Source organism: Chrysemys picta, chromosome 1, assembly GCF_011386835.1.
Source record: "Chrysemys picta bellii isolate R12L10 chromosome 1, ASM1138683v2, whole genome shotgun sequence".
In the NCBI taxonomy this organism is placed as follows: Eukaryota; Metazoa; Chordata; order Testudines; family Emydidae; genus Chrysemys; species Chrysemys picta.
In genome coordinates this window covers 104,238,762-104,264,786 of record NC_088791.1, presented here as the reverse complement: position 1 = coordinate 104,264,786, position 26,025 = coordinate 104,238,762, and the positions used below count along the sequence as shown (strand labels likewise).

The following is a 26,025-nucleotide window of genomic DNA, read 5'->3' as shown; positions in this document are numbered from 1 at the left end:
ATTTCTAAAATTAGGCAAATTTCTTTGCCTGTGTTATTAGTAACACCTTAGATTATTAAAGCTGAATTTTTAGAAATCTAAGCTTTCGCTATTCTGTTTGCTTTGTGTTTATTATCTACAGTTGAACACCAAAAACAGACTTGTAATTTTCGCTTCTGTTCATAGTCCAGTGTCACTTTCTCAATCTAGTACACTAGCACAATGTTGCCATGTTTGCATTGCAAATGTAGCAGGAGAGCCTCTGTCGAAACAAAGTCATTGTGATTGAAATTTCAGGAGCATAAGTTAATGGAAACACTTCTGTTTGTATTAGATCTTGTAAAAACAAACACCGCCACCAGACTTCTACACACCTGCACTTGGGGTCAGCATGTAATTCTGAAGTAGATGGATTTCTCTTAAACCCAGCATTCCTTCAACTCTTCTTACAGATCATGTTGAAAACAAATGTAAACTATGTGGCTTTGCTTAACATACTTATCTGTGTTCTTAGGGTCTCTTTGTCAGTGGCATAGTTGGGGATCGCCTGAATTTACGATGGGTCTTGTCTTTCGGCATGTGCTCCTCTGCTTTAGTGGTAAGTTGAAAAATGTCTCTGTTTTGGTGAAGCGTGATTACTGTGATTTAGAAACTCTCCTTCCCTCTAAAACACTTGGTTCTTGTTTTTGTTTAGAGTAGAATGGCAGAATTTATCTGACCCTAGCCTGTGGGTGCAGGGGTTGGCATAATAATAATACTTGCTCTACACCCCAGTGCTTCCTAAGTAGTGTTATTAGGGGAGTGCCATGCTAAGCTGTTCAGAATGCCTCATTTTTATTTTATTTTTTGAACTTTGTGGCAAAAATAGTTTGTTCATGGAGTTTGGCGTTGGGCCAGACTTACTGTTTTGTATCATGACCAGATTCTGAGGCCTACAGAAGAGCACTTCCAACCCCCCTAAAGCCTCTGTGGCAGTATTCATTTGTATAAGGATAGTGGAGACGTTTCTTCAAACATAGATGTTGTGACCTACTAAAATATGAACAAGAGTTACTTGAGTAGGAGGAGCCCAAATCTGGGCCTACACATTCTCTTCTTCAGTCTGTTTTCTGTGTGTATCAGGACTGTTTTTTAAAAATGTCTTTCCTTCCAAATCCTTCCTTTCATTTCTCTTACAAGAAAACACTAACAATAAACTAGTATTAACTTACATGATTTTGCAGCTGGTGGTGGGCGAAATAAATCAGAAGGGAATATCTGTAAGGAAAGATTTCTTCAGTTTCAAGCTTCCATGGATAAACACTGAATGTATTTTATCTTATTGGGTTTTTAATCATTAACATTACATGGCCATGCCCATACCTTAATTCATCACAATGACTGGGAGACCTATTGGTGGATTATTACATTTCGCGAATATGGATAAAAACACCTGCATAAATCAAGTATATTGCATCACAAAGCATGCTTTGTTTATCCTGGATAGTGTAGGTTAGGGCTAACGTTTCTGTCAGTCCCACATGATATTCTTATAAGCAAACTAGGGAAATACGGTTTTGATTAAATTATTGTAAGATGGGTGCACAACTGGTTGAAAAATCATATTCAGAGAATAGTTATCAGTGGTTCACTGTCAAACTGGTTCCCTGTCCAGAGGGAGCAACAAAAGAGGTGTAGAAAACATGGCCTATGAGGAAAGGTTGAAAGAACTTGGCATGTTTAGGGCATGTCTACACTACAAGTGCTACAGCAGCAGCTACGCTGTTGTGGTGTAGATACTTGCTACAGCGATGGAAGGGGTTTTTCCATTGCTGCAGTTAATCCACTCCCTCAAGAGGTCGACAGAAGAATTCTTCCATTGACCCAGTGATACCAGTACTGGGTCTAGGGTCATCTTAACTGTGTGTCTCAGGGGTCTGAATTTTTCACATCCATGATCCGCGTAGCTAAATCGACCTAAGATTTAGGTACAGACCAGACCTTAATCTAGAGAAGACTGGGGGTCTGAGAGGGACTGTTAGGCCTAGTCCACACTAACCCCCCCACTTCGAACTAAGATACGCAACTTCAGCTACGTGAATAACGTAGCTGAAGTCGAAGTACCTTAGTTCGAACTTACCACGGGTCCAGATGCAGCAGGCAGGCTCCCCCGTCGATGCCGCGTACTCCTGTCGCCGAGCAGGAGTACCGGTGTCGACGGCGAGCACTTCCGGGATCGATTTATCGCGTCTAGACAAGACGCGATAAATCGATCCCAGAAGATCGATTGCTTACCGCCGGACCCAGAGGTAAGTATAGACCTACCCTAAATCTTCAAATATGTAAAAGTAGTTATAAAGAGGACAGCGATCAATTTTTGTTCTTCATGTTCATTGAGGGCAGGACAAGAAGTAATCAGTTTACTTTACAGCAAGGGGGATTTAGGGTAGATATTAGGAAAAACTTTCTAACTAAAAGAATAGTTAAGATCTGGAATAGGTTACCTGGGGAGGCTTTTGAGAACAGGTGAACCAAACACCTTAATCCTGCCACAGTGTGGGAGGATGGCGGTTCCTTTCAACTGTACACTGCTGAGATTCTATGCTTATGCTCCCTAGTGTTCTAGTAAAAGTACAGTCATCATCTGTTATATTGGTGAAAATTTTGTAATTCGAGACCTGACTATAGCATTCTTTGCTATTAAGTGTTTGCTGATAAAGACCGTGAAACCACTGTAGGTTTTTTTTGCAGGGGTTTATGCATCAGTAAAGTGGGAATTAGTGAGACTTTCCTGTATTTCAATATTGTTGCATATTTAATTTGACAGATGTTTTGTCCATCAATCTTTGATTCAAGTTTTATTTTTGTAAATTAATGGCAACCACTACTTCTAGGGTGGGCTGTAACTAAGCTGGGTACCAGCTGGGAGGAAGGCACGTTTAGATGCTGTAGGACATGCTGTTGGTGACTCAGCAGGTGGTGCTGTTACTTCTGAGTCATCACTGAACATTGGCTGAGCATGGTATTAGGAACACCTGAGCTTTTAGAGATGCTGTCACTTGAATGAAATGTAAAACATAGGCCTTGAACCTCTTCCTCTCGTTCTTTTTTTTTTTTCCTTTCAATTTTGCATTGACACTTCTGGTCAGTCTGGAAGATTTGTAGCAGGATCACAGTTTTCCTCTCTTTCCCCACAGGAGTTTGTATTCGGCACTCTCACAGAATGGCTGCATTTCTACAACAAATGGTTCTACTGCTGCCTCTGGGTTGTGAATGGCTTGCTGCAGTCCACTGGCTGGCCCTGTGTTGTTGCCATCATGGGCAACTGGTTTGGAAAAGCTGGGTACTTGGTATTTCTCCTTCGTTTAGTAGCTTATCTGTGATGCAGAACAGCAGTCTTGACTGAATTCCCAAACCAAACCAATTCTCTGGCAAATCCTGCTAAACGATAACGTACTTACCTATTGTAACCTGAGCATTGACAAGCAGTAAATGAATAGTGAATGACAGAAATCTTACCCGTCCCAAATAAACAATAAACAAACTACTCTTATCAGATATAAAATACAGTAATGCATATTTCTTCACTACGTAACAGCTTTAACTCTGACAAAACAGTTTTCATTTTGGGTCAGATTAAGGCTGTTGTATTGTGCCGAAACTTGCATTACTTTTTGTACTTTTCCCCCCTTGTAAAATGGGGATAATGATATTGACCTCCCTTTGTAAAGTGCTTTGAGATCAAGGGATCAAAAATGTTCTATAAGAGCTGGGTATCATTATTATACGTTTTCTGCTCTTTGTTCATTTGGCCATTGGCATATATAAAACTCAGTTTGAACACACAATTGCAGTGACTGTGAGCACACACAAAGTGCACAACTGCACAGCTGAATTATTGGAAAATCTGGCCCATAAAGTGTTATCATTAAATTTAAGGTTTCAAACATCTCTGAAGGCTGTTTCAGAACACCTAAGGTAGGGCAACAGCAGGTGACATTCATAAGGGCTAGATAGAAACTTTGACCTGTTGTAGAATCAGAATTTGTCAGATTTACGTGGATAAATGTATCATGTCTCATGTGGGCTGGATCTGGTCTGATGTCTTGACACCACTGACCTCGACCTTAGTTTGACTCAAGTGAAACAGAATGGGACATGATAGACAAACTTGTCTATTATGAGCTGATTATTTTACAGTATATTTTATTTTAAATGAAGCTGCTTCTATGTGGAGAATTTAATACTATTACATGTCAGTTAAAGCCAGTTCTAACTCTCTATCTTCTCTGTCTCTCTCTCCCCTCCTTCCCCCCCTCCCCCTCCATTTTGCTGTGCTTTCTCAGGAGGGGTTTTGTTTTTGGACTCTGGAGTGCCTGTGCATCAGTGGGGAACATTCTGGGAGCATTCCTCGCCTCCTGTGTTCTGCAGTATGGCTATGAGGTGAGTAGTTGCTGTCTGACTTGGAGTTATGCGTAGGGGCTGTCTTATCCCAGGGAGTCTTTCCCTGTCTCTGGCCCACTGAGACCAGGTGAGCAGATAAATGACGTGTTTTTCTTCTTTCGCATGTCTATGGGGGAACTGTGTTCCCTATATCTTTGTGGCGACAGGTGATAGACAGAGCATAGTAATCCTCTCCTTTCCTTCTCAACTCGAGAGAGTACAGAATATTGCATGAGATTTGGAGGGGCTCTGTCCCTTTAAAACTTACCCATCTGTGGGGGGGACACACTTGGTCCCTTTAAAACTTACCCATTTCTGCTGACCCCCTATGTCATGGTCACCTACCATCTTCCTGACTTGGAGAGGACAAAGTGCTGTTTGGAGCCAAATCTAATGCTGCACGTCAGCTGGCTGACAGACACTGCTGTTAAGCAGTGGTGAGGCATGGACAGGGCCGGATTAACCTATAGGCTAAGAAGGCTATAGCCTTAGGCCCTCCTATTTTTAGGCCTTACTTTAGGCCCTAATTTTTAGACCCTACTGTAGGCCCTCCATTCCATATTGAAGTAACAGCTGAGCGGCGGTAGCGGGGTCCATCGGGAAATTTTTTCATCTCATTAGATATTGCTTTGTACAGATTAAATCCATCAAGATTGTGACTTCTATTTATGGTGGTTGTGATTTTGTCTTTGTGGGCTAAGTAAGTGTTTGTGGGCCCAAGCAATATAGAACTTTGTACTCAGTAGGCCTACACTGGACAATAGAAATCATGTCGAAGAAAGGAGGATGGCAGAAATTGAAGGAGGCCAAAGAAAGACGGCAAAGACAGGATGTAGTACTGAAAGGTATTCCTTCTCTCCTAACGTTTTTTCCTCCTACTAAGTCTGATGGTGAGGAAGTCCAGGCGAATACCAGCCCAAGTGAACCTGCTGTTCCTGCGCTTGATGAAAAGGAGCAGCCTCCTGTGACCTCTCTAGCTGCAGTCTCACCCCACCCCTCTCAAGACTTTCCCAGTGATAGTAATACAAAAAAATCCTTCTCCAGCCATCCAGGCGCGTGGGACGTGACTTCTCAAGATCTCATTGCATATTGGACTGAGAAGGGCTCACAGAAATGCCAGAATCTAGATGCTGACTTGTGATTGACAAAGCGAGAGTACACCAATCAGAATCCTTATCTGGCCAAACCAATGTTTGAATATGCGAAGCCTAACAAACAGACTGGCAAGCGAGAATGGCTCATCTATTCGCCTTTTAAGAAGAAAGTGTACTGTTTTTATTGTCGCCTGTTTTCTGAAGTGGGGAATGTTCTGCAAAGGCTTCAGTGGTTGGACGAATACTGCATACATTACCAATCATACAATGAATGAGAAGCATACAGTGTCAGTTAGCAGCTACCATGCCCAATAGAAAGTTAGTGGCAGAATTGATACCCAAATGGAAAACCAGTTTTTGGAAGGTTGTGCTTATTGGAAGAACGTTCCCAGATGCATAGTTGAAACCATAGTTTTTCTTGCTGAGTGTGGTCTGCCATTCCGTGGCTCAGGTGAGAGTGTTGGATCGAAACACAATGGCAGTTACCTTGGCGTTCTAGAGCTAATCGCTAAGTTTGACCCTTTCTTAACTCAGCACATCAATGAACACGCAAATTATGGAAAAGGCCATGCATCATATCTATCAAAGACTATTTGTGATGAATTCATTGCACTGCTGGCAAAGAAGATACTATCAGCCATTGTAGATGAGATTGAAGATGTGGGATATTTTTCAGTGTCTGTTGACTCAACACCGGATGTATCACATGTAGATTAGCTGACTGTCATCTTGCATTATGTGCTACCCAGCGGACCATTTGAGCATTTCATGACTTTCATAAACATCACCAACCACACAGGAGAAACGTGCCTTGTACCTACTTGATTTCCTCACCCAAAATGGGATTGACATCCGCCTTTGTCGTGGCCAAAGCTATGATAATGCAAGTAATATGAGTGGCAAATATTCAGGGATGCAGGCAAAGATAAAACAACGCAATGCTTTCGTTGATTACATACCATGTGCTGCTCACTCACTCAACCTTATTGGCCAGTCTGCCATGGATTGTTGTGTTGAAGCTGTTTCTTTGTTTGGTTTTGTCCAAGAATTGTACAATTTTTTTTTTTCTCTGCATCAACCAGTCGTTGGATGATTCTTAGAGATTCACTACCAAAGGGATACTCAGTATCCAGATCACTTTCAGGGACACGGTGGAGTGCCAATGCTGAAGCTGTGAATGCAGTTGTTCTGGGAAACCCTAACATCCTTGAAGAGCTAGAGAGCATCAAGGATAATGAATCTAAAAAATCAGCAGCAAGAAAAGATGCGAAGATCCTGAGTGATGCAATGTGCACTTTGGAAACTGGTATTTTGTGGTCTGGAATGATATACTTCAGCCATTCAGCAGGTGCAGTCTAAGCTTGCAAAGTGCTCAAATTGACCTTTCCACTCCTGTAACCTAATGAGGAGTCTTGGAACTGTTCTTCAACAAATGCAGGATAGTTTTGATGAGTATGAAATTCAGGGAGCTGCAAGGATTGCTAACCATGAGTATAAGTCAGCCAAATGCTGCAAAAGACAGAAGACATGCAACCATGCTACTGCCCACTCAGTCAGTGACAAGGAGGCCTTCAGAGCTAATACCTTCATCACAATCATTGACAAACTGAAGAGTTCATCAGAACATCGGATCAAGGCTTACGAAAATATTGACAAAACCTTTAGTGTACTGACAAATTTTTCACTTCACGAAGTTTTTCATTTCAAGTTCTGAAGTCAGTGAAGGTATCAAATGTCTGGGTACTTCTGACACAGACAATCTCCCAATAGATTTTACTAAATAATTTCTTCAATTTGTTTAATTCGCATCACTCTCAGATATAGAGAGAAAAGGTGACAAAAGCAAATCGTATTTGTACATACTGAGTTATCACTGAATCCAATGTGATAGAATGTTTCCCAAATGTTGAAATTTCATTATGCCTGTATTTGTCACTAATGATCACTAGCTGTAGTGGAGAATGTTCCTTCTCTCTTCTAACCAGGGTCAAAAATGTCGTCCTATCCACCATGACTCAAGAGCATCTCAGTCCTTTGTCCCTTTTGAGAATTGAGAACGAAATCGTCAGGTCTTTGAATTTTGATGACATCGTTCATGACTTTGCTACTGCTAAAGCTGGGGGGGGGGGAAATTTTGTTTGAAGAATTGAGTGTAGTGAGAGTAGAATAAACTTGTTAATTTTACATAAATAAATAATATGTAGATACATATGTAGATAAATGTTTGATGACTTCATAATTTTTTTGCAATATGTAATTCATACTTAGACCCTTCCCTCCCTTTAGCCTTAGCCCTCATAACCTTAATCCGGCCCTGGGCACGGACATCCATCAGGGTGTGGGGATGGGCATGCCGCTGCTTCAGGGAGCATTTAACAAGGATTAGCAATTAATATGGTTTCTTATAGAAATAGACCCAAATTATGATATAGTTAAGGTAGAAAAACAGCTTTCATTATAACCACCTGTTTTCAGCCACTCTCAGCTTCCCAAAACATCCACCTTTTGGGCTAGAATTGTCTATTCTTGACTTCCTCCTGGAGGTAAACACTTTTTGAAAGTTTGAGTAAAATACCTTCAGCTGTTCTTGTGTTACGGACCAGTAAAAATTTCCCTTCTTACTACATATTTTTATATATACTTTTAAAGAGATTAGGCTGAAATTTGAAATGTAGTTCTCACTGTGGAGTTCGTGCTTTCCTTCTCTTTTGGGGACGGGATATAAAAATAATCAGTGCTAAGGTCAATCTGACTCTGCTCAGTGAGCATCTTGTAAGATTTTTAGCAGAGTCTAAGAAAGCTGGGCCTTTGTTCTGACATCCCTGTACCTGCCTGGCTTGAGCAGGTGCAATCTGGTGCTTGAGAACAATAGTATTGTACTTAAAAACAAAACTCCTCCCCCAACTGCCAGTCATCACTTGAGTAAAAATAGTTCCTTCAGGAAGACCTATTTATTGATTTTGAGTTCTATAGGATAAAAGAGCTGCTCTCCCGTGCTCTAGGTGTTCTTGACAAAGTTACAACTTGATCTCCAGCACTTCTCCACCCCACAATGGCCAAGCAACAAAAAGATGTTAAACCCACCTTATCACCAAAAGCCAGGGAGAAAATGAAAGGGTTTGCATTGTGGCTTAAAGGCCAGACGTGAGCTGTTTTGGACCAAGTTGGGGAAGAGTTCCAAAGTCAAGGACCCTTCACAGAGAACCCCCTGTTGGCAGCCTTTTCTCTCTAATACCGAGGGGGCTCCAGCTCGAGCATGTCCACTGACTGCAAATCCGGTCTTCACCTTTTGGACAATACAACCTGATTTTAGGACGTTCTCTCCTTGTCTGCCCACCCCTGCCCCTTGTAAAGCAATATTATATAGCTAGTGACCTGAGAACAAGGCAGTATTTATGGACTAAATATACACATCTCCAATAGTCACTCTCATGGAAATCTTAAATGCAGCAGAGTGTAACGGGAGAAATGTTCATGCGCTCTGCTCAGGAGCCTGAAGATCCTTATTGCACAAACTTGAAAAATATTATAGAAATACAATAGCTTATTATTTTAATTTATTCCCCTCTGCCAACAGGAAGCTAAGCTCCAGGAACATTTGTTAGGGTTCACCCTTTTGAATGGTAGATGCCTGTACGTACTCTGCTTTGTAACCACAAAGGGCAGTGAGGTGCTAGCTGTGGCCATTACTGTAAGACGAAATGTTCATTATCTGCCTGCATTAAAGGGAAAGTGAATAATATCTGGTGTTCGGTATCTAAGCTCCTTCCCCGCCATCATGTGTTCCATTTCAGTGCTCCCCCTCCAGCGTGATAAACAGCATAGAGTCTACTCTGGAGGGAGGGGTGACTGTGTTTCTAGGTTTTATGGAGATAGTCTATGTTGGTATGGCTTACTCTCACACAGAGATAGGGTACAGAGAAATTGCATGTCTCATTGCATGGAGACCCTGTGTGATTGAAAGTGGTTGGAAAAATAGAAATGAATGTTTAATTTAGAATGAGATGCCAAAGAGCAATGTGAAAGGTAGTTCTTTTATTCTCTCTTCTCTCCAGTATGCCTTCCTGGTGACAGCATCGGTGCAGTTTGCTGGAGGAATCATTGTCTTCTTTGGACTTTTGATTTCCCCGAAAGAAGTGGGTAAGTAAAAGAGGTCTATGTCATCTTAAACCCTAGTCGGCAAGCAGGTTTGCAGCTCCCTCATGTGGCATTAAAAATGTGGTTAACATTGTCACGTCACTTCAAAAGCCCAACTCCTGCTGCCAAAAGTTCGTCACCGACACAGTTCTAAACTTGCTTGGAAGCCCGGTAGTGGCTACCTGAGTGAACGTTTTCCTGGCCTGCAACACGCTAGGTGCAGACAACGTTATTCATGTGGACAGAGGGTCAAAGAGGGGTCCGACTAGTGTGCAAAGCATATTCCTTAGAATGCACCCAGTTCCCAAGTGTCCTTCCTATGGAACTAGGTGTTTTTCTAAGAGTTAATGGAGGAACATGCAAGTGACTTCCATGGGAGTAAATTGTGTTGAGCAGTAGTTTTAGAATCCTCTCCATCCCATGAGGGGAAAGAATGCTTTGGGTTTGCAAAACTCTGCCTGCTGATTAAGGCTTGGCATATGGGCTCTGAAGGGGGCATAGGCCTTATCTGAGAAGATGGTTGGCAAGGCAGAGTCTCCAGTGTGAGTAGAAAAGAGATCTTCAGGGCATTGTCAGGGACATGGTGGAGTCTCCTAAGTTTTTGGGGAGGTTGTAGAGGAGGTAACTGTTGAAGTGTTGGAATGTACGTAAGGATGTCCTCCAGGTCAGACAGCGTAGGAGCGCTTCTAGCAAATCCACCATACAGAGTCTTCCTGTTAGTTCTTCTGTCAGAACTGCTGCTGGTACACTGTGAGCATCCATGTTCAAATACTGCCTGAGGTGATGTGTGCAGGACCCACGCACAGGGAGTCTAGCCACTAAATAGGGGGAAATGCACTAATTTGTTGTGTCTTCCAACTAATGGCCAGACACTCAGAACAGACAAAGCCGACGCCAGGATCAGACAGAATACTTTCAAGAGCGCTAGAAGACAAGGGGTAGTTTCTACTGGCGACTCTGCAGAACACCATCTAGAAGAGTTTCTAAGCCAAAGGAGGATGGAGGTATGGGAGAGCAAGTGGGGTGTCAGAAGGGAGAAATGCTTAAAAGGAGTGAGCATGGGTTTTGTGTGGGGAAAGAATGGTGTTGTCCTTTGTTACTCGTGTACATTCTCATGTGTTCTAGGCCTCCCTGAGCTTGGAGAAGAACAGGAGGGTAGTGCTGAAGAAGATGCAAACAAACCCTTAATCAGCAATAATGAGGAGGATGAGGATGATCAAAATTACTCTATTCAAGCACCTGATACTAGCAACCAGCCCAAGGCCATTGGCTTTTTCCAAGCTTGTCGTCTACCAGGTGTTCTACTGGTAAGGACTCAGCATTGTTGTTTGTGATGATTTACAGTTTTAAAATTTTTATTAAAGCTAATGTTAAAAAATATATACATCATACACAGGTTAGGAAAAGAGTGTCTGTACATCTGGGTGTAGTGCTTAGATTATCCACAAATATAAAGTTAGTTTTTCAAAGTCATAAGATGCATAGAGTGCATAATCAGCAATAGTCCAAATTTAGGTGAATAGATTTAACAGTACAGTTTAGATATTAGAATCCGAATACTCGGGTACGTTACTCATAAAAAGTGGTAAAGAGATTTGGTTGTGGAAAACAAAATATATCAGTGAGTGGTGATTGTCCCTCAGTAATTGAAAATTAGGTTGGTTGTCCATTTAGAAAATACAATCCACGAGGAAAGTATTTTACTTTCCTGACTGCACTTCTCATCGTCAGTCCAGCTCATTCCTCCTAGTATTGCTGATGTCCAGTGAAGAATACAGATCACACAATCATCACTCCGAGAGCTAGAACCATGCTGGAGAGGACTCTGAAGGATACCATCCGCTGCCAATACATGGAAAACCTGAAACAGAAGCCAGACCAGGGCAAGGCATTCGAGGTGATGTGCAAGTGGGATGCCAGCAACCACTTCCTCGCCGGGGGCAGCTTCACTCGTTTCGCCCACTGGCGGTTCATCCACCATGCCTGGCTCAACTATGTCCTGGTCAATGGAGCCCTCCGCCATGGGAATCAGGACAAGCGATGCAGGAAGTGTAGCTACGCCAATGAGACGCTACCCCATGTCTTGTGTAGCTGCAAGCCCCATTCGAGAGCTTGGCAGCTGTGAGACAACACCAGAGCCATCCCAGCACCCGTGAGGAAGGTTGCCATGAGCTCTGCCATCCCCGGAACCAACAGCCAATGGTGACCGGACATCGTCATCAACAACGAGGACCGGAAGAATATAATCATGGTAGATGTCACAGTGCCCTTCGAGAACAGGACCCCGGCCTTCCATGATGCCCAAGCTCGAAAGGTAGAGAAATACGGCCCTCTGGCCGAAACCTTGAGAGCTAAGGGTTACCAGGTTCAGACGCATACACTGATTGTTGGAGCCTTGGGCGCATGGGACGTAACGAGCGAGTGCTGAGAGAACATGGAATCGGTCAACGCTATGCTCGGCTGATGCGGCAGCTCGTGGTGTCAGATGCCATCACGTGGTCGAGGGACATCTACATAGAACACATCACTGAACACACACAAACTGTCTTAAAAGAACATTGTTAAGATTGCAAAATCAAGCACTCAAAAGTTAGGAAATGCCAGGATTAAGGTTATTTTAGCAACCAGAATTGACTGCTGCCCAGGCGGATGGGCAGATATGGAAGTGAGGGGGACACAAAATTAATTAGAATGTTGAGGCTTGGGGAGAAGCTGGGAACTCCACACCATTAGGCAACCAGCGAGAGGTCCTTCAGTGAGGGCCGAAATTACCTTTCCCTATAACTTTGGGGAAACAAACACGCATGCGGCAGGCAAGGGGAGTACAAAAATCAAGACAGAGCAAAAGCCACACACAATTTTTGTTGTTGTTGTTTGTTGTCAAGTCATGATTTTGAGGGCTCTGAGTCATACATGTCAAACTTTTGGGGTTGGCAATATTGCCCTTGTGTGTATGCATTATGGTAATCTTTAATTACGTGATTGCACTTTTTCCCCACAGGACACCTGTGTCATTCAGTGCACAGGACGGATAGCGCTCAATTAATGAGCAGCTAGCTGTTCAATATTTTGTTTTATCCTTGTTCAATGTATGGCCCCCAGTCTTATTTGCTACACACTATTCAAACCCTGCTCAGAATACAGAATTTTTAATTCCCTCCTGGGCTTTCCGATGGTGCTCATCACTACAGTATCTGAATGCTTAACAAATAGTAATTTATATTCATAACAACCATATGAGGTGAGGGGTGGTATTATCCTCATTTTACAGATGGGGAACTGAGGCATAGAGAGATTGAGATCAAAGTGCCCACTAATTTTGGGTACCCAATTTGAGATGCCTAGGGTCTGATATTTTTTATTTCAGAATACTTAGCAGTATATGTCCAAAGCACAGACTTCAGTTGCAGCTGAGTGTGCTCTTCACTTCTGCAAATACAACACACACACACACACACACACACACACACACACACACACCCCAGGCTTGTAACATGGCAGATATTCACAGGAATAGCAAAAGGGCCATCCCTGATCCTGACACAAATGCCCCCCTCTGTGAAGCATCAACTTCCTGTTCCAAGTGTGGGGCACTAGAACTTTTCAAAGAAATAGTCAGAAATGTTTTTAACGTGGGAAAGACAGTGTGAGAGTAGCCTTAAGCTGACTCACCACTCTGGGCACTTGGTAAACATCCCCACATGGGACAAATTAGGGAGATACACCTCTACCCCGATATAACATGAAATTGGATATAACGCGGTAAAGCAGTGATCCGGGGGGGACTGCGCACTCCGGCGGATCAAAGCAAGTTTGATATAACGCAGTAAGATTTTTTTGGCTCCTGAGGACAGCGTTATATCGGGATAGAGGTGTAATTGGTTAAGGACTGAATGATTAATCAATTAACCAGGTGGCTCAGCACACCGGCTGAGGACAGCTAAAAGCCAGACAGGAAGAGGGGAGGGATAAGCTGGAAGGGCCAGAGAAGCCCAAGATCTCTTCCCTCTCACCCTGTGCCTAGGGAGAATGTATGAACCCTCAGATGTGGGGAACTTGTTCTGGTTTATTTACAGTGTGACTAGCCTTTTAGTTGGACTTGTCACTAGCTGTGTGTGAGGACTGTTTGCAGACAGGAATCTAGGGTGAAGGAACCCTGCCCCGTGTCAATGGGCAAAAGAACCTTGTTCTCAGAAATGGCTAAACAATTTTGGCTTAAACTTAAAGGCAAAACCCCACTAACCTGAGGGGCACACCTGGCATGGAAAACTTCACTCCCAATGTTAAAGTTTGGTAAAGTTATAAACAACTGAAGACAGGGTTTTATACTGAGACATGTTTGATGACCTTAATGGGTCTGGCAGCACTGCCTATGCTTACGGCAGCACCTAACGGACGGCCACAGTGAGAGTAGGGCTGCCATTGGATGGGGTGCTGTACAGATACCTCAGTCACTGAGGAGTTCCATGTATACAGCTTGGTGAAGTGATGACTAAGGAACAGAACCACCTTGAGCTGTGTAAAGGCCATACAGGAAGAGGACTAATTTTTTGGTGGGGCGGGGGGACGTTCTGGGAGAAATGGGATAAAACGGTGAATGAAATGGAAGCTGAATATTAGAAAAAAGTTTCGGATGGTGGAATAACTCCCCAAGGAAGTAGTGGAAGTCCCCTCACTTGAACCCTGTAAAATTAGGTTGGTCAGAGCGCTAACAAATACATTGGAGGAACAATCCTGCGTGGCCAGGGCAAAGGACTGGAAGATCAAATGGATCATCTATCCTGTGGTGTTCCAGAATTACTTCAGTGTACTAATGGGGCCTTGTGAGCAGCTTGGATGTGAGACTGGAAAGTGAATGTGGATCCCTGAATACAAACAAGGATAACTTCCAAGAGATAGATACACTTATAAAGCAAATCAACTATATTCCTACTCTGGTTTTCCTCAGTTTTTTCCCCTTCTCCAACTGAACAAGTGCAATGGAACTGTCTTTACACTGACAGCCTTCCTCTCGGGTCTCTGAAGATTGAGAATGGCTAATCTCTCAAGCAATCCAGTCGACCATTCTGAGGTGCTTTGTAATGTTAAGCAGTGGGCTCAGTAAGGCCCAGGTCTGCTCTTCCTGAAGAACTTTTGCTGACTTCAGTGGGAATCCTGCCCAGGAGGGAGGTAGTGTTGGGCCCTCTAAGACAGGAGGCTTAAAGGGAGGCAAGCCTCCATTATTCCGTTTGCTAATCAAACGCCTGCTGAAGAAATCTGTGTGTTCGGAGGTATTTATTTTATATCAAAATGTCTTTGGCACTAATCACTGTATCATCTATGTCTCTTACCATATTAAAACAAGTCAATAATTACACACCCACAATCTATCCTCTTGGGTACCTTAAAAAGCTACAGCACTTGCCACTCAGCGCTGGAACTCTGCAAACATGGCTCCCTTCTACTGTGACAGTGATGGTCAGCCAAAGACCTGACAAAATAAGCATACCTTACGCCTACCCTGACAGCAGCTGAACTGGTTCTCTGGGCTGCCCGAGGGGAGGTATTTGCACTGAGAGAGCCCTCCTACAAGCTAAGGCAGGTTCACTCCCCAGAACCATCGCAAGAGCACCACAAACAGTCTCAGCTGTAGAGAGACGTGGTGCTCTCAAGCATGCCTAAAGCTTGTGTCTGGAGCTCTGGGATACAAACATTTGGGTATTACGAGGAGTTTTTGTAGGGTGCTTTGAGTATGTAGCAGTATTCTGAATGGCACATAGTGATGCAGATAAAATGTGCTTGCCATAGTCTTTCTCAACATAGTGCACAAATAATTAAGGGCCCCTGGCTTGCTTAGTGTCACATGGTTAACTTCCTCCGATCTAGGAGATGAACAGATTGTTTTCCTCTTTAGAAGCTTGTGCTTCAAGTGAAGCTGCTGGAAGAATTGGTGTTTCAACCCATTGTGTCCAATGAAAAGAACACTAAAAATAGACATCCTGGTTGATTTTTCTCCTCCCCCCCACTCTGTCCCTTTGATGTTCAGCATGGGCTTTCCTGACATTGCATTCTCATGTGAAATGCAGAAGCACTTACCATGGGAGCTTCAGCTGGGGGCTTATTGGAAGGAGGAGGAGTTGCTGCTTGTGTTTTTCTAATGCTAACTACTTGCTGGTTTTTTGGCTATTTTTGTCTTAGTATTCCCTGGCCTATGCCTGCTTGAAACTAGTAAATTACTCCTTCTTCTTCTGGCTGCCGTTCTACCTCAGCAACAACTTTGGATGGAAGGAGGCTGAAGCTGACCAGCTTTCAATTTGGTACGATGTGGGAGGAATCATAGGTAGGTACAGCAAGCAAACAACTTCTTTTTTTGGTTGCCCAGCTCTTAGGTCTCTTGCTCTTTAACATGAAGGAACCACATGGGCCCAGTTTACTGAATGTGCCCAGCATGCAAGGCCTGGTTACGTACACTGCTGCTCTGGCTGCATTGTAAAACATAGGAGTAGTGAGTACCTCTAGAGAGCTCACAGACTGTTTAAAGGGGTACTACCCTATTAGTACACTTCAGCAATAAGAGTTTTTCGTCACTTGCTATGAACGCGAGAGTATCCCACTCAGTCAGATGTCCCCCAGGTTTCCTGTCCTACTTCCCACTGGAATCCCTGAGCGAGAGGGTAGGCCTAGATTAGGGGTACACTCTACCCTAGCAACCGTCCCCACGTTGCTGCAAACAAAGGGCTCAGTTCAGCTGGGGTAAGCAGGCACAATTCCATTGTCTTCAATGGAGCCAAGTGTAGTTGTGCTTGTTTATGCCAGTGGTAAAATCTGTACCTGTGCCTCCTAGCCAGAACAAAGAAAGCCTCTCTTTATGGCTTGAGCTCTGCTCTCTCATGTTCACTGTTTCTTGGCTGGGTAAGTAGTCCACTCTGATTTCCTGCAAGACACTCCTGTTCTGATCTGTTCTGGGTCTGCTTTGCTGCCTCTATGGCCTTGTTTATACTAGGACTATTCCCTAATGCATTATCAGCAGTGCAGCTGCACTGGTGATTGCAATGATGGGCATGCTAATGTAGACAAAGCTGCCAGCATTGTAACCCTTGTGATGTTAGATCTGCTCTGAGCAGGGTTAGACAACAAAGTGTTAAAAGTGTCACTGGGGTGCCTAGAATCGGTTATGTGCTAGTTCTCCCACCAGCGGAGCAGAGCCATTAATAGGAACAGTAGGAAACTCTAGGAGACAGCCACGATGTGTTACATTGCGCAGACCTAAACTGAGATTACAGGAAGGGTGTGTGGGGAAAGGAACAAACAGCAGAAGCGCTGACTGGCTAAACGCAGAGAGAGCAAGACATAGTAATCGATCCTCGCTACTGTGTCCTGAGTACCCTGATTTGATATTGCCTTGACTGTGTCTCAGGCGGCAGTGAGAGTTTTGTCCACAATAGAGATGCCAGAGGTAAAGATAAAAGAACAGAATTCAGTAAGTGCAGCAGTGTGTGTGTTACATATGTTAATTGGAAGGGCACAATGAGCTTTCATTTTATTTTTGCAGGTGGGACAATCCAAGGCTTGATTTCCGATATGCTACAGAAGCGAGCTCCAGTGCTAGTGATCAGCTTGCTTCTGGCTATAGGGTCTCTCTTTGGATACAGTCGTGAGTATATTTTGCATTATTGTGGGCAAGGGGGGGGACCTTTTGGGCCAGATGGATGGACACTTGCCAGTTTCTATGCCTTGAACCTGTTTCTGGTTCAGGATATTGCCCTTCAGAGTATATTTCTGGGCCAGTCACACTCTGCACGGTTGTATTGTGCCAAGAGATCATGGCACCTGTGAAGAAGTCTTTCTTCAGATTCTGGTTAACGATGGGGAAAGATGTGGGCTGAGTGCTTGGGTTTCTTTGTGCCAGTGAGGAAGCTGGTATTAGATGTGCTCCTTTGGCTGCATTTCTAGCATTGCCAACATGTCAGAGTTACAACCCGTAAAGCAGTAATGCAAAGGTGCAAACATCTTGAAAGAGGAAAAGCCAATGGGTTGGGGGTGTGTGTGTGGGGGCAAAGAGTGAGAGATGATCTAGGAAAGGATGGGAAGTCTGAAGCTCTTAAACTTCACACCATTTACAGAAGCACTCTAGCATCTGGCAACCAATGGGATTTGGAAACAGTCTGTTAGGACAACTAATTAAAGGGCACATCTAGGCTCAGTAAAACAGTGGACTTGGGAGCCATCATAAGGTTGAAGATCTAACATCTCCATGTATGTTCTCTGGCCGCACCAAGGGAATCCTTTAATTGGGTGACCTTTGGCAGGTTACTTGATCATTCTTTGCCTCCGTCTTCCCATCTGTAAAATGGGGGATGATGAAGCTGATCTCCTTTGTAAAGTGCTTTGAGATCTACACATGAAAAGTTCTGTATAAGAGCTAGATATAATTATTTCTTATTTTAACAACACTCCTCTTTTCTGTCTGCCCCCTGGCAGGTTCTCCAAACAGCAAACCTATCAATGCGTTCATCATGGCCATTACAGGTATGTCATATAAACGCCACTTTCACCCCAATAGCTGTGTAGACAGAAAAGAAACAATAATGCTGCTGTAAAACCTTGTTAATATATTCAAGTGTGCTGCCTTCTCAGCCAAATGCCATGGCTGCAACAGGAGTGACCATGAAGGCCCAACTGTTTTTTTAATTTTAAAAGAACACTGTTTTAAGAAGCTTTCACAGAGGTGCAGAATAAGGAATTATGCTGCAAACTAGAATAGCTCAGATGGCAAGCGTCGCTTGTGTTCTTTATACTATGAGAAGCTGTAAGCTTCCTCTGCCACTAAAGGTGCATACCAGGGAGCTTCCCTGGCAGCACCCCATGATGAGGACTCTATATTAACCAGTGTGAGTGAGGGTTCTTGGTTTCAAACACGCATCTTTTAGGGGCTTCTGGGAATTTCCCCCAACTTCCTCCCTTAGACGCACAGAGAAGCACATCACAACCGCTGTGAGGGATAACTAAACCCTCTGGGAGCGAAGCATTCTTCCCCTTACTGCAACCTGTTCCCATAACTGAGACTTCCAGAACATCCCCAGCCCTTGACATTTGGGTGGCAGAAAATCCCTGCCCTATGAAACTATCGGGTTGCGCCATTGGCAGCTTCTTTGCAGTGCTATCATTGGAAGATGGTCTTTTGGTGCTTTCAGGATTTTTCATTGGAGGCCCATCTAACATGATCAGCTCTGCGATTTCTGCTGACCTGGGACGTCAAGAATTGGTCAAAGGGAACAGTGAGGCTCTGGCAACAGTCACAGGAATTGTGGACGGAACTGGGAGCATTGGAGCTGCAGTGGGCCAGGTGAGATTACGAGAGAGGAACTGGGGAATTAGGGAATGTTCCTTTAAAATTCTACGTGGGAGTGACATCGGGGCTGGGGGAAAAGCTTCCAACCCCAGCTGAAACGTTTCTATTCATCTTTTTTTTTTATTTCCAGTGGAAACAGTGTTTTTTAACAAACAAGCCTTCTCTGCAGAGTTTGTAATGCAAATATTGTGGCAACAAACTTTGAGAATGAAAGGGGGTTTAGACACTTCCATAACCTGAGCTGTTGAGATATGGAAAACATTTGCACTCCATAAATAGTGAAAAGAAAATTGGATTTTTAAATTATTTTCAGTTTTTAAATAAGGTGGTGTTAGCAGCCCTGGTGAAGAAATGTATTTATGAAATATTGTTTTTAAGATGAATGTCCTCTTTACATAGAACATAAGAATTTGTTATGTTAGACTAATTCGAGTCTAACCTAGGGCAGACTTCACAACCTGTAAGACTGGTATCACTTGCTTTCATCTTCCATGCTGTGTGCCGTTGTAGGAATTGACCACAGATTGTTACTGAACAGACGCTGAGGGCATTGGCAATAGGAACATACTTGTTATGCAGAAACAAAATTCATGCACATGAAAGAACATAGTGCTGATTTTTGGGTTGGACAGGGCCTGTGATGTAACTGGCCCCATACTACTAGAGAGAGTGTAACATCATGAAATACCAAGATGTATGTTGGAGTGGAATCCACACCCCCATTTCCCAAAGGAATTTGGGTTCATAATTGGCACTTGTGGGAATATTCCTGTGAATATCAGTAGTGCTGATTGCAGGCAGAGAAGAACTTGTTAACTACTGACTGAGGTGGTTCTCCCCAGTAAATGAAATGTTCATTCTTTCTCTGAGATGCTGTCTTAGTTTTCCACTTTTAACAGGCTGCTAACACCTTTCAAATCTTATTTGGAAACAAATTTCCCAGTGTCATGCTTCCTGTATCTTCCCCTTTCCACACATGTACCACTTCTTAAGGAGAGTATCATGGAAAGTGGGTCTCTCTTTCTGAAAAGTTCTGCCTGTCACTGCTTCCCTATCTGGACTTGCAGTCATATCAGTGGGAATGGCTGCAGTGTCACTCCAGGTGGGGGAATAAGCAGCAGAAGCACCAGGAGCGCTTCCAAAATGAAGATCCTGTTTTTGTGCCAATGTGCTCAGTAATAGAGAGGTTCAGAGGAGCTTTAAACAGAGTTGTATTCAAATACTGTGTATAAGGGATCATTTCTGCCTTTACTTGAAGCTTGCAACGCCCTGTTGAGCTCAGGATGTAAATCAGTGCAGAAGCCTGAGCATCTTATCTGCATAACAGAGTGTTGGAAAGGGTTAACTAGCTAATGCTTGTATAGCTGCTGAAAATGCATGTCCTTTTTAAGTTGTACATCTTCCTAGAGTGATCAGCTTTTGAGGGTATTTACATTCACTTACGTAAGTGTATGTTCTGTGCAATAAAATCCTCTGTTCAGTCTAGTCAAATTGTCACCCCTTGAAGCTGTTCTCCTCACTGAACATCGTTACCTATAAAGCTTCAGGCTGGTATCTCTATTTCACCTATCTTGTATGGATTTATATAGAAGGATTAAGGCAGCAAGTCTCCCATTATGCCAGGCAAGGAGCCGCTAGATACTGAAAGAGAGAATTTGTGATTTGCTTTTTTTTTTCTTTTTTCTTCCCCTCTTCGATAAAGGTTCACAAACTCAGGGAGATGCAAATGAAAGGGTGACACCAGAAAAACACCCCTCACAGTTGCACACATGTTGATGATCTAAATATTGTATTTTGTTTCTTTACAGTATCTAGTTTCTTTGATCCAGGACAATCTGGGATGGATGTGGGTTTTCTATTTCTTCATTCTTATGGTAAGAGGTCTTTTCTTCTTTAGCTTTTTCTCCTGTGTTGAGTCTGCAGCTGAAAAGAATTTCTGAACCCTAGAATAATAAACAAATAAATAATAGGACTTTTTTGTGAGAGCTTTAATGACTTTCGCACCTTAAACTGTTTCTGCCACAGCTATTAATTATAATGCTGTTCCCAGAGCTGGTGTATGGCTGGGGCACACCAGGAAGTGATCTAAATCAGCCATGGTAATATCAGTTTCTTCCACCAATCAAAAAACGGATGTTGAATTATTATTGCCAAATGAACAAGAATAGATTTTTAAAGCAGGTTTTCTAAGTGATAGAAAGTGAAGCACTTGACATTGCCCCTTTAAAAATTCTTGTATTTGGTGTGCAATATTCATTTTGGTTGAATTTCACTCTGTAATTTCCAAGTTAAGGTTCTGCCCCCTCCAACTCCACTGTGTGCAAGTGCATTGTCACATGGCTTCCAGTGTTTCTAAGGAGCTGATGTAACATAAGAACAGCCATACTAGGTCAGACCAAAGGTCCATCAAGCCCACTATCCTGTCCTCTGACAGTGGTCAATGGCAGGTGCCCCAAAGGGAATGAACAGACAGGTTATCATCAAGTGATCCATGCCCTGTCACCCAGTCCCAGCTTCTGGCAAAGAAAGGCTAGGGACACCATTCCTGTACATCCTGGCTAATAGGTCCATCAATGGCTATCTTCCATGAATCTATCTAGCTCCCTTTTGAACATTGTTATAGTATTGGCCTTCACAACACCCTCTGGCAAGAAGTTCCAGAGGTTGACAGTGCGTTGTGTGAAAAAATACTTTCTAGTGTTTGTTTTAAACCTGCTACCTATTAATTTCCTTTGGTGGCCCCTTGTTCTTCTGTTCTTGGAAGGAGGAAATAACACTTCCTTATTTACTTTCTCCACACCACTCATGATTTTATAGACCTCTATCATATCCCCCCTTAGTCGCCTCTTTTCCAAGCTGAAAAGTCCCAGTCTTATTAAACTCTCCTCGTACGGAAGCCATCCCATACCCCTAATCATTTTTGTTGCCCTTTTCTAAACCTTTTCCAATTCCAATATATCTTTTTTGAGACGCGGCCACCACATCTGCACGCAGTTGAGCTGGTAATTTGTGCAGTCCTTTCTTTTGGGTTGGTGGGAGGGATGATCAGACATGGAGGGACCAAAATGAAAATGTTCTATAGGGCTGGCCCAGTATGGTGGAAGCACAGTGCATTTGTCTAGGAGATCAGAGTTCACACCCTGAGCTGTTCAGGTTGGTAGTGGCTGGGAGTGTTGCATAATCCACCTGCATCTCCTTTAGGGCTAGGACTGGGGTGATGCCTTGCTTTGCTCTGTGATTCCTTTTTGAACAACTGAACAAGCTATTTGATAGGCTCCAGAGAGAGCAGTGCAAAGCCATTGAGTAGAGGGAAGAGCCTTAGCTTATTCAGTAACTTTCCTGAAAGTCTAAAGCCCACTTTTGTCCTTCTGATAGGCAAACTTTGACTTTCCTGTTTCACTTCCAGCTTTCTGTGCTTACAAATGCCTCTAAAATGTGTTGGAGGGAAGATGCAGCGGCATGTACATGTGCTAATTGTCCTTCATGTTGTTTCTTTCCACAGACAAGTTCAACAATCCTGTTCATCTCACCCTTACTAGTGAGGGAAATTAGATTGCTCCTGCATGAGAGACGCTTGCGTATGCGGACTGGGTGACTGCCACTTCCCTTCAGCGGGACTGTCCAAGGAAAATCAACCACTGGGAGACAAATCAAAATTCTGGGAGGTTTGTTTGTTTTCTTTTCTCCCCCTCCCGCCCGGCAAGTTTGGACTAATTCAGAATGTGCCACAAGGTTTTGCAGAACAGCCTTTGAGAACTTGCTGTTGGGATACCAAATACCCAAATGGATTGAGGCCATCTGCAACATGGAGCTGCTGTTCCAAGATAGAGGAATTAATCGGTTTGGCTCTAGTCCCACCGGAGCCTTTCAAGTCAGCAAGTGCGCTCTTTCCTCCTGGTTTGTGGTTCCATTCCCATAACCTTTACTGATTATTTCTGGATGTCGTGACAAGTGTCAGATATTGAAAACTGAAGATGGGGAATCAATCTTACAGTGAATGGTGAGACCTCGTTATGCTGGGGAAACCGGACAGCCCACTTCATGAATATTCTGAAGTTCGTTCTTGCTTTGGTTAGAAGAATGGGCAAAAAGTTTCTTTGGAATCGGATGCATTTGTGCTGTCCAGGTGTCCTGAAAATACCTTTGCTAAATCTATATACAGATTAATCTCCACTATCCTTGGTTAATAACTCTCCCATATACAGATAATTTCTCCATCAGAAGCTAACTCCATGCTTGATCTATTTATTGTTGTTGCGAAACCTTGCAATTTCTGAATATTTAAGTAGCCAAATACTGTAGAATGGGGGGGATAATCATTTTAACACTAATTTTCAAGGATTGCAATAAACTTTATAGATCTAACAGCGGCCACTTAGATGGCTTTGAGGATTGGGACTGGGATACAGATTCTTTTACCAGATCAGTTGTGACCTGAAGTCATTGCTCTCTGCATTTGATGGCTATTTGGGTGACACTCCTTGAAAGAAGCTGGTGTCATCGGTTCTGTTCTCTGTGGACAGTTGGCCATTTATCCTTCCTCAGCACAGCAGACCCAGGATTGAATGAAGTGAGTCTGAACTATTCCTCTGCCTTTATATGTGATGCTTCTGGGTTAGGATTGAGGCACGTTAGTGGGGTAGTGTGACGAAACTGACACTGCATTGCCCAGGCTTTATTGACGTGATTGACAGACAGAAACCTTCAGGCTCCAGGGCTGTCAGTCTGATAACTCATAAGAAAAATAGATGTAAGCCAGCTACAAAAGTATGTAATTATATTCTATGCTTAACACCGTTGCATCTGAGCACCTTCCCATAGTGCATTAAGCAAGTGACTAACATCTGTCACATGTTTGTTAATGAAGTTATTTGAATCATTTTACAACCTCTCAGCTGCTTTTTATATTTTTTTCTGTCTGTTGCCACGGGTGACTTTTCTTGTATTCACATAGACACTTGTTGGTTAAAAAGATTTCTGATGAAATATTCAATCCAATTAATTGTTGCTGCCTGGATGGAAAAATTCTTAGGTAACTGAGAATTTGAAAAAAAAAGGAACTTTTTAAAATAGAAAATTTGCCTTTTTTTTAAACTTAGTGTACAGTGATTTTTTTTAAATGTCTGAATGTAAATGTTTAATCATGTGATTAATGTGGGAAATGGTTAGTGCCTTATTGTATTGAATTGTTGCTCAGAGATTGTTTGCTGATCCTGCAGTGCCAACTGTTTTCACAGCTTCACTTACTGGGAAAACATGGTTGCTCTATTTCTTCTTTGGTTTCTGAAAGTCCTCCTTCTTTGTCTGAGATGTTTTCTGCTTTTAGATCTCTTCCTCTCTGCTTTTAGTTAACCTTCAGACAGTCCAGTGGTTGGGGAGAAGGCACAGTTAATCATATAAGGGACCTATGTTATTGTCTCCTCTTCCCACCCTTATTCCAATTTTTGCCATTTTAATTCGGGATGATCCTGAGGAGATGCTGTTCGGGGACCTACCCTTGTGCCCTCAACTCATTGGGGCACTTAGCTTAGTATTCAGATCCCAAACCAGTCCTTAGTCCATTTCCAAATGGAAGCGAACTCCTTGAAATTCATGTTGGAAATTGTTGGTGGCACTGTTTGCCCAGTCTGTTGTTCATGTGTCTGAGAATGGAGGTTTTGGATTCCAGGTTTTTGTTGACTGTCGAGGTGCCAAGTAAGTTCTGACGGAAATGAAGATTGCAGCCTTCGGAGCAAATCACTTCATGTCAAATTGGTTGCAAACTCCATCTGCACACTAAGCTACAGAGTATGTGCAACTGTTCAAAGGGTATTTTGGAGCACGGCATATTTATTGCTAATACTTGTTTGGCTGTGCATTCCACCCAAGTCTTAATATATTTATTTTTACACTAGACCCTTTTGGCTGGTGTATTTCCTCAAGCAGTGGTGATGAGAAATGTTTTGATTCTGATAATGTCAAATCAATGTCATCTGAATAAATCATTATTTTTGGTGAACTCATGTGGAATTCTTTTGTGTGCTTTATTCCACTCCACCCCACCGTTCTAAAATCATAAAGTTCACCAAACAGAACTCTTCCTCCTTTTATATATAGTTCCCAGTTACAGGTGTAAGTGTTGTTGCAGTTGTTTTTCTAGTAATTAGTTCTGAAGAGCTGGGCCTACACAGCCCTTGCCTGCTGTATATGCCTGTTTCTCCTTGGTGTTCTCACTTCCTAACTCTTGTGAACACTTACAACAAATCCCCATCCCAACCAGAAAGAGGCGATGTGTTGCTGTTTGTCAGTTTGGCACACTTCCTGATCAATTTCATAAGAAGCTTTGTGAGACTCCCTACCAGAGGCACTGAGAACAGTGTGATTAATGGCCTCTGAGAAGCCACACACACCTGATTTTCCCTCCCCCCTCTGAATATAGAAGTCATATGCTGCTCATTCAGTATTAAACACGACATGCTTGCTATCCTTGCTAGGTACCCTCTTTGTTCATTTATCTGAGCACAAACCTGAACTCGCCCTGGTGCCTGTCTTTAGATGGACACAGTGGGGAGCTTTTTAATTGTGTTCTTGTTTCGTAGCACTCTGTACACTCAGATTTGGGTGAGACATTGGCTTTCTTGAGCCACCCAGAGATCATGGTCATGTGCCTGGCCCCTCACTACATATAAGAAAACTATTTAGCAGTAATTTTTCTGGGAAGTAGTGATTATCTCATTTCTTGCCCTGCTTCCATGTTTCTGTGAATGACTGGAATCAGAATATCCTAGCCTCTAGGTACTTGAAGAAAACTTTCTTTCATTTTAATGGCTATTTGAACAAGATAATGCTAAACAACCTCAATCCCTCTATTTCCCCCCCCCACACACACACCAAAAAAGCCCACCCACCACTATGATCATGACCATGATCTCTGGAACCTATCATTTGAGCAAGGAGAGAGGCAGAAATATTGGTTGACTTTCAGAGTTTAAAATCATAGAATAGCAAAATACCAAAAATGCTCCCCAGGTGTCTGGGCGTTACCCAGAATGTGACCGATCTAGGGAGTAATCAAGTTGGTGG

At 43.0% G+C, this 26,025-nt stretch overlaps 1 protein-coding gene across 3 annotated transcripts in view; it reads left to right on the top strand.

Moving 5' to 3' along the window:
• Positions 1-24,965, top strand: part of SLC37A3 (solute carrier family 37 member 3) — a 42,138-nt gene extending 17,173 nt beyond the window's left edge. For all 3 annotated transcript variants that reach the window (XM_042851722.2, XM_005296393.4, XM_065581972.1), the window contains 11 exons: positions 494-577; positions 3,156-3,301; positions 4,305-4,401; positions 9,551-9,635; positions 10,758-10,939; positions 15,810-15,951; positions 17,164-17,265; positions 18,093-18,140; positions 18,806-18,957; positions 20,772-20,837; positions 22,466-24,965. In XM_042851722.2, coding sequence (XP_042707656.1) covers positions 494-577; positions 3,156-3,301; positions 4,305-4,401; positions 9,551-9,635; positions 10,758-10,939; positions 15,810-15,951; positions 17,164-17,265; positions 18,093-18,140; positions 18,806-18,957; positions 20,772-20,837; positions 22,466-22,558 — 1,197 coding nt within the window. In that variant the 3' untranslated portion in view covers positions 22,559-24,965. The remainder of the gene's footprint in view (positions 1-493; positions 578-3,155; positions 3,302-4,304; positions 4,402-9,550; positions 9,636-10,757; positions 10,940-15,809; positions 15,952-17,163; positions 17,266-18,092; positions 18,141-18,805; positions 18,958-20,771; positions 20,838-22,465) is intronic.
• The last annotated feature ends 1,060 nt before the right edge of the window (positions 24,966-26,025 follow it).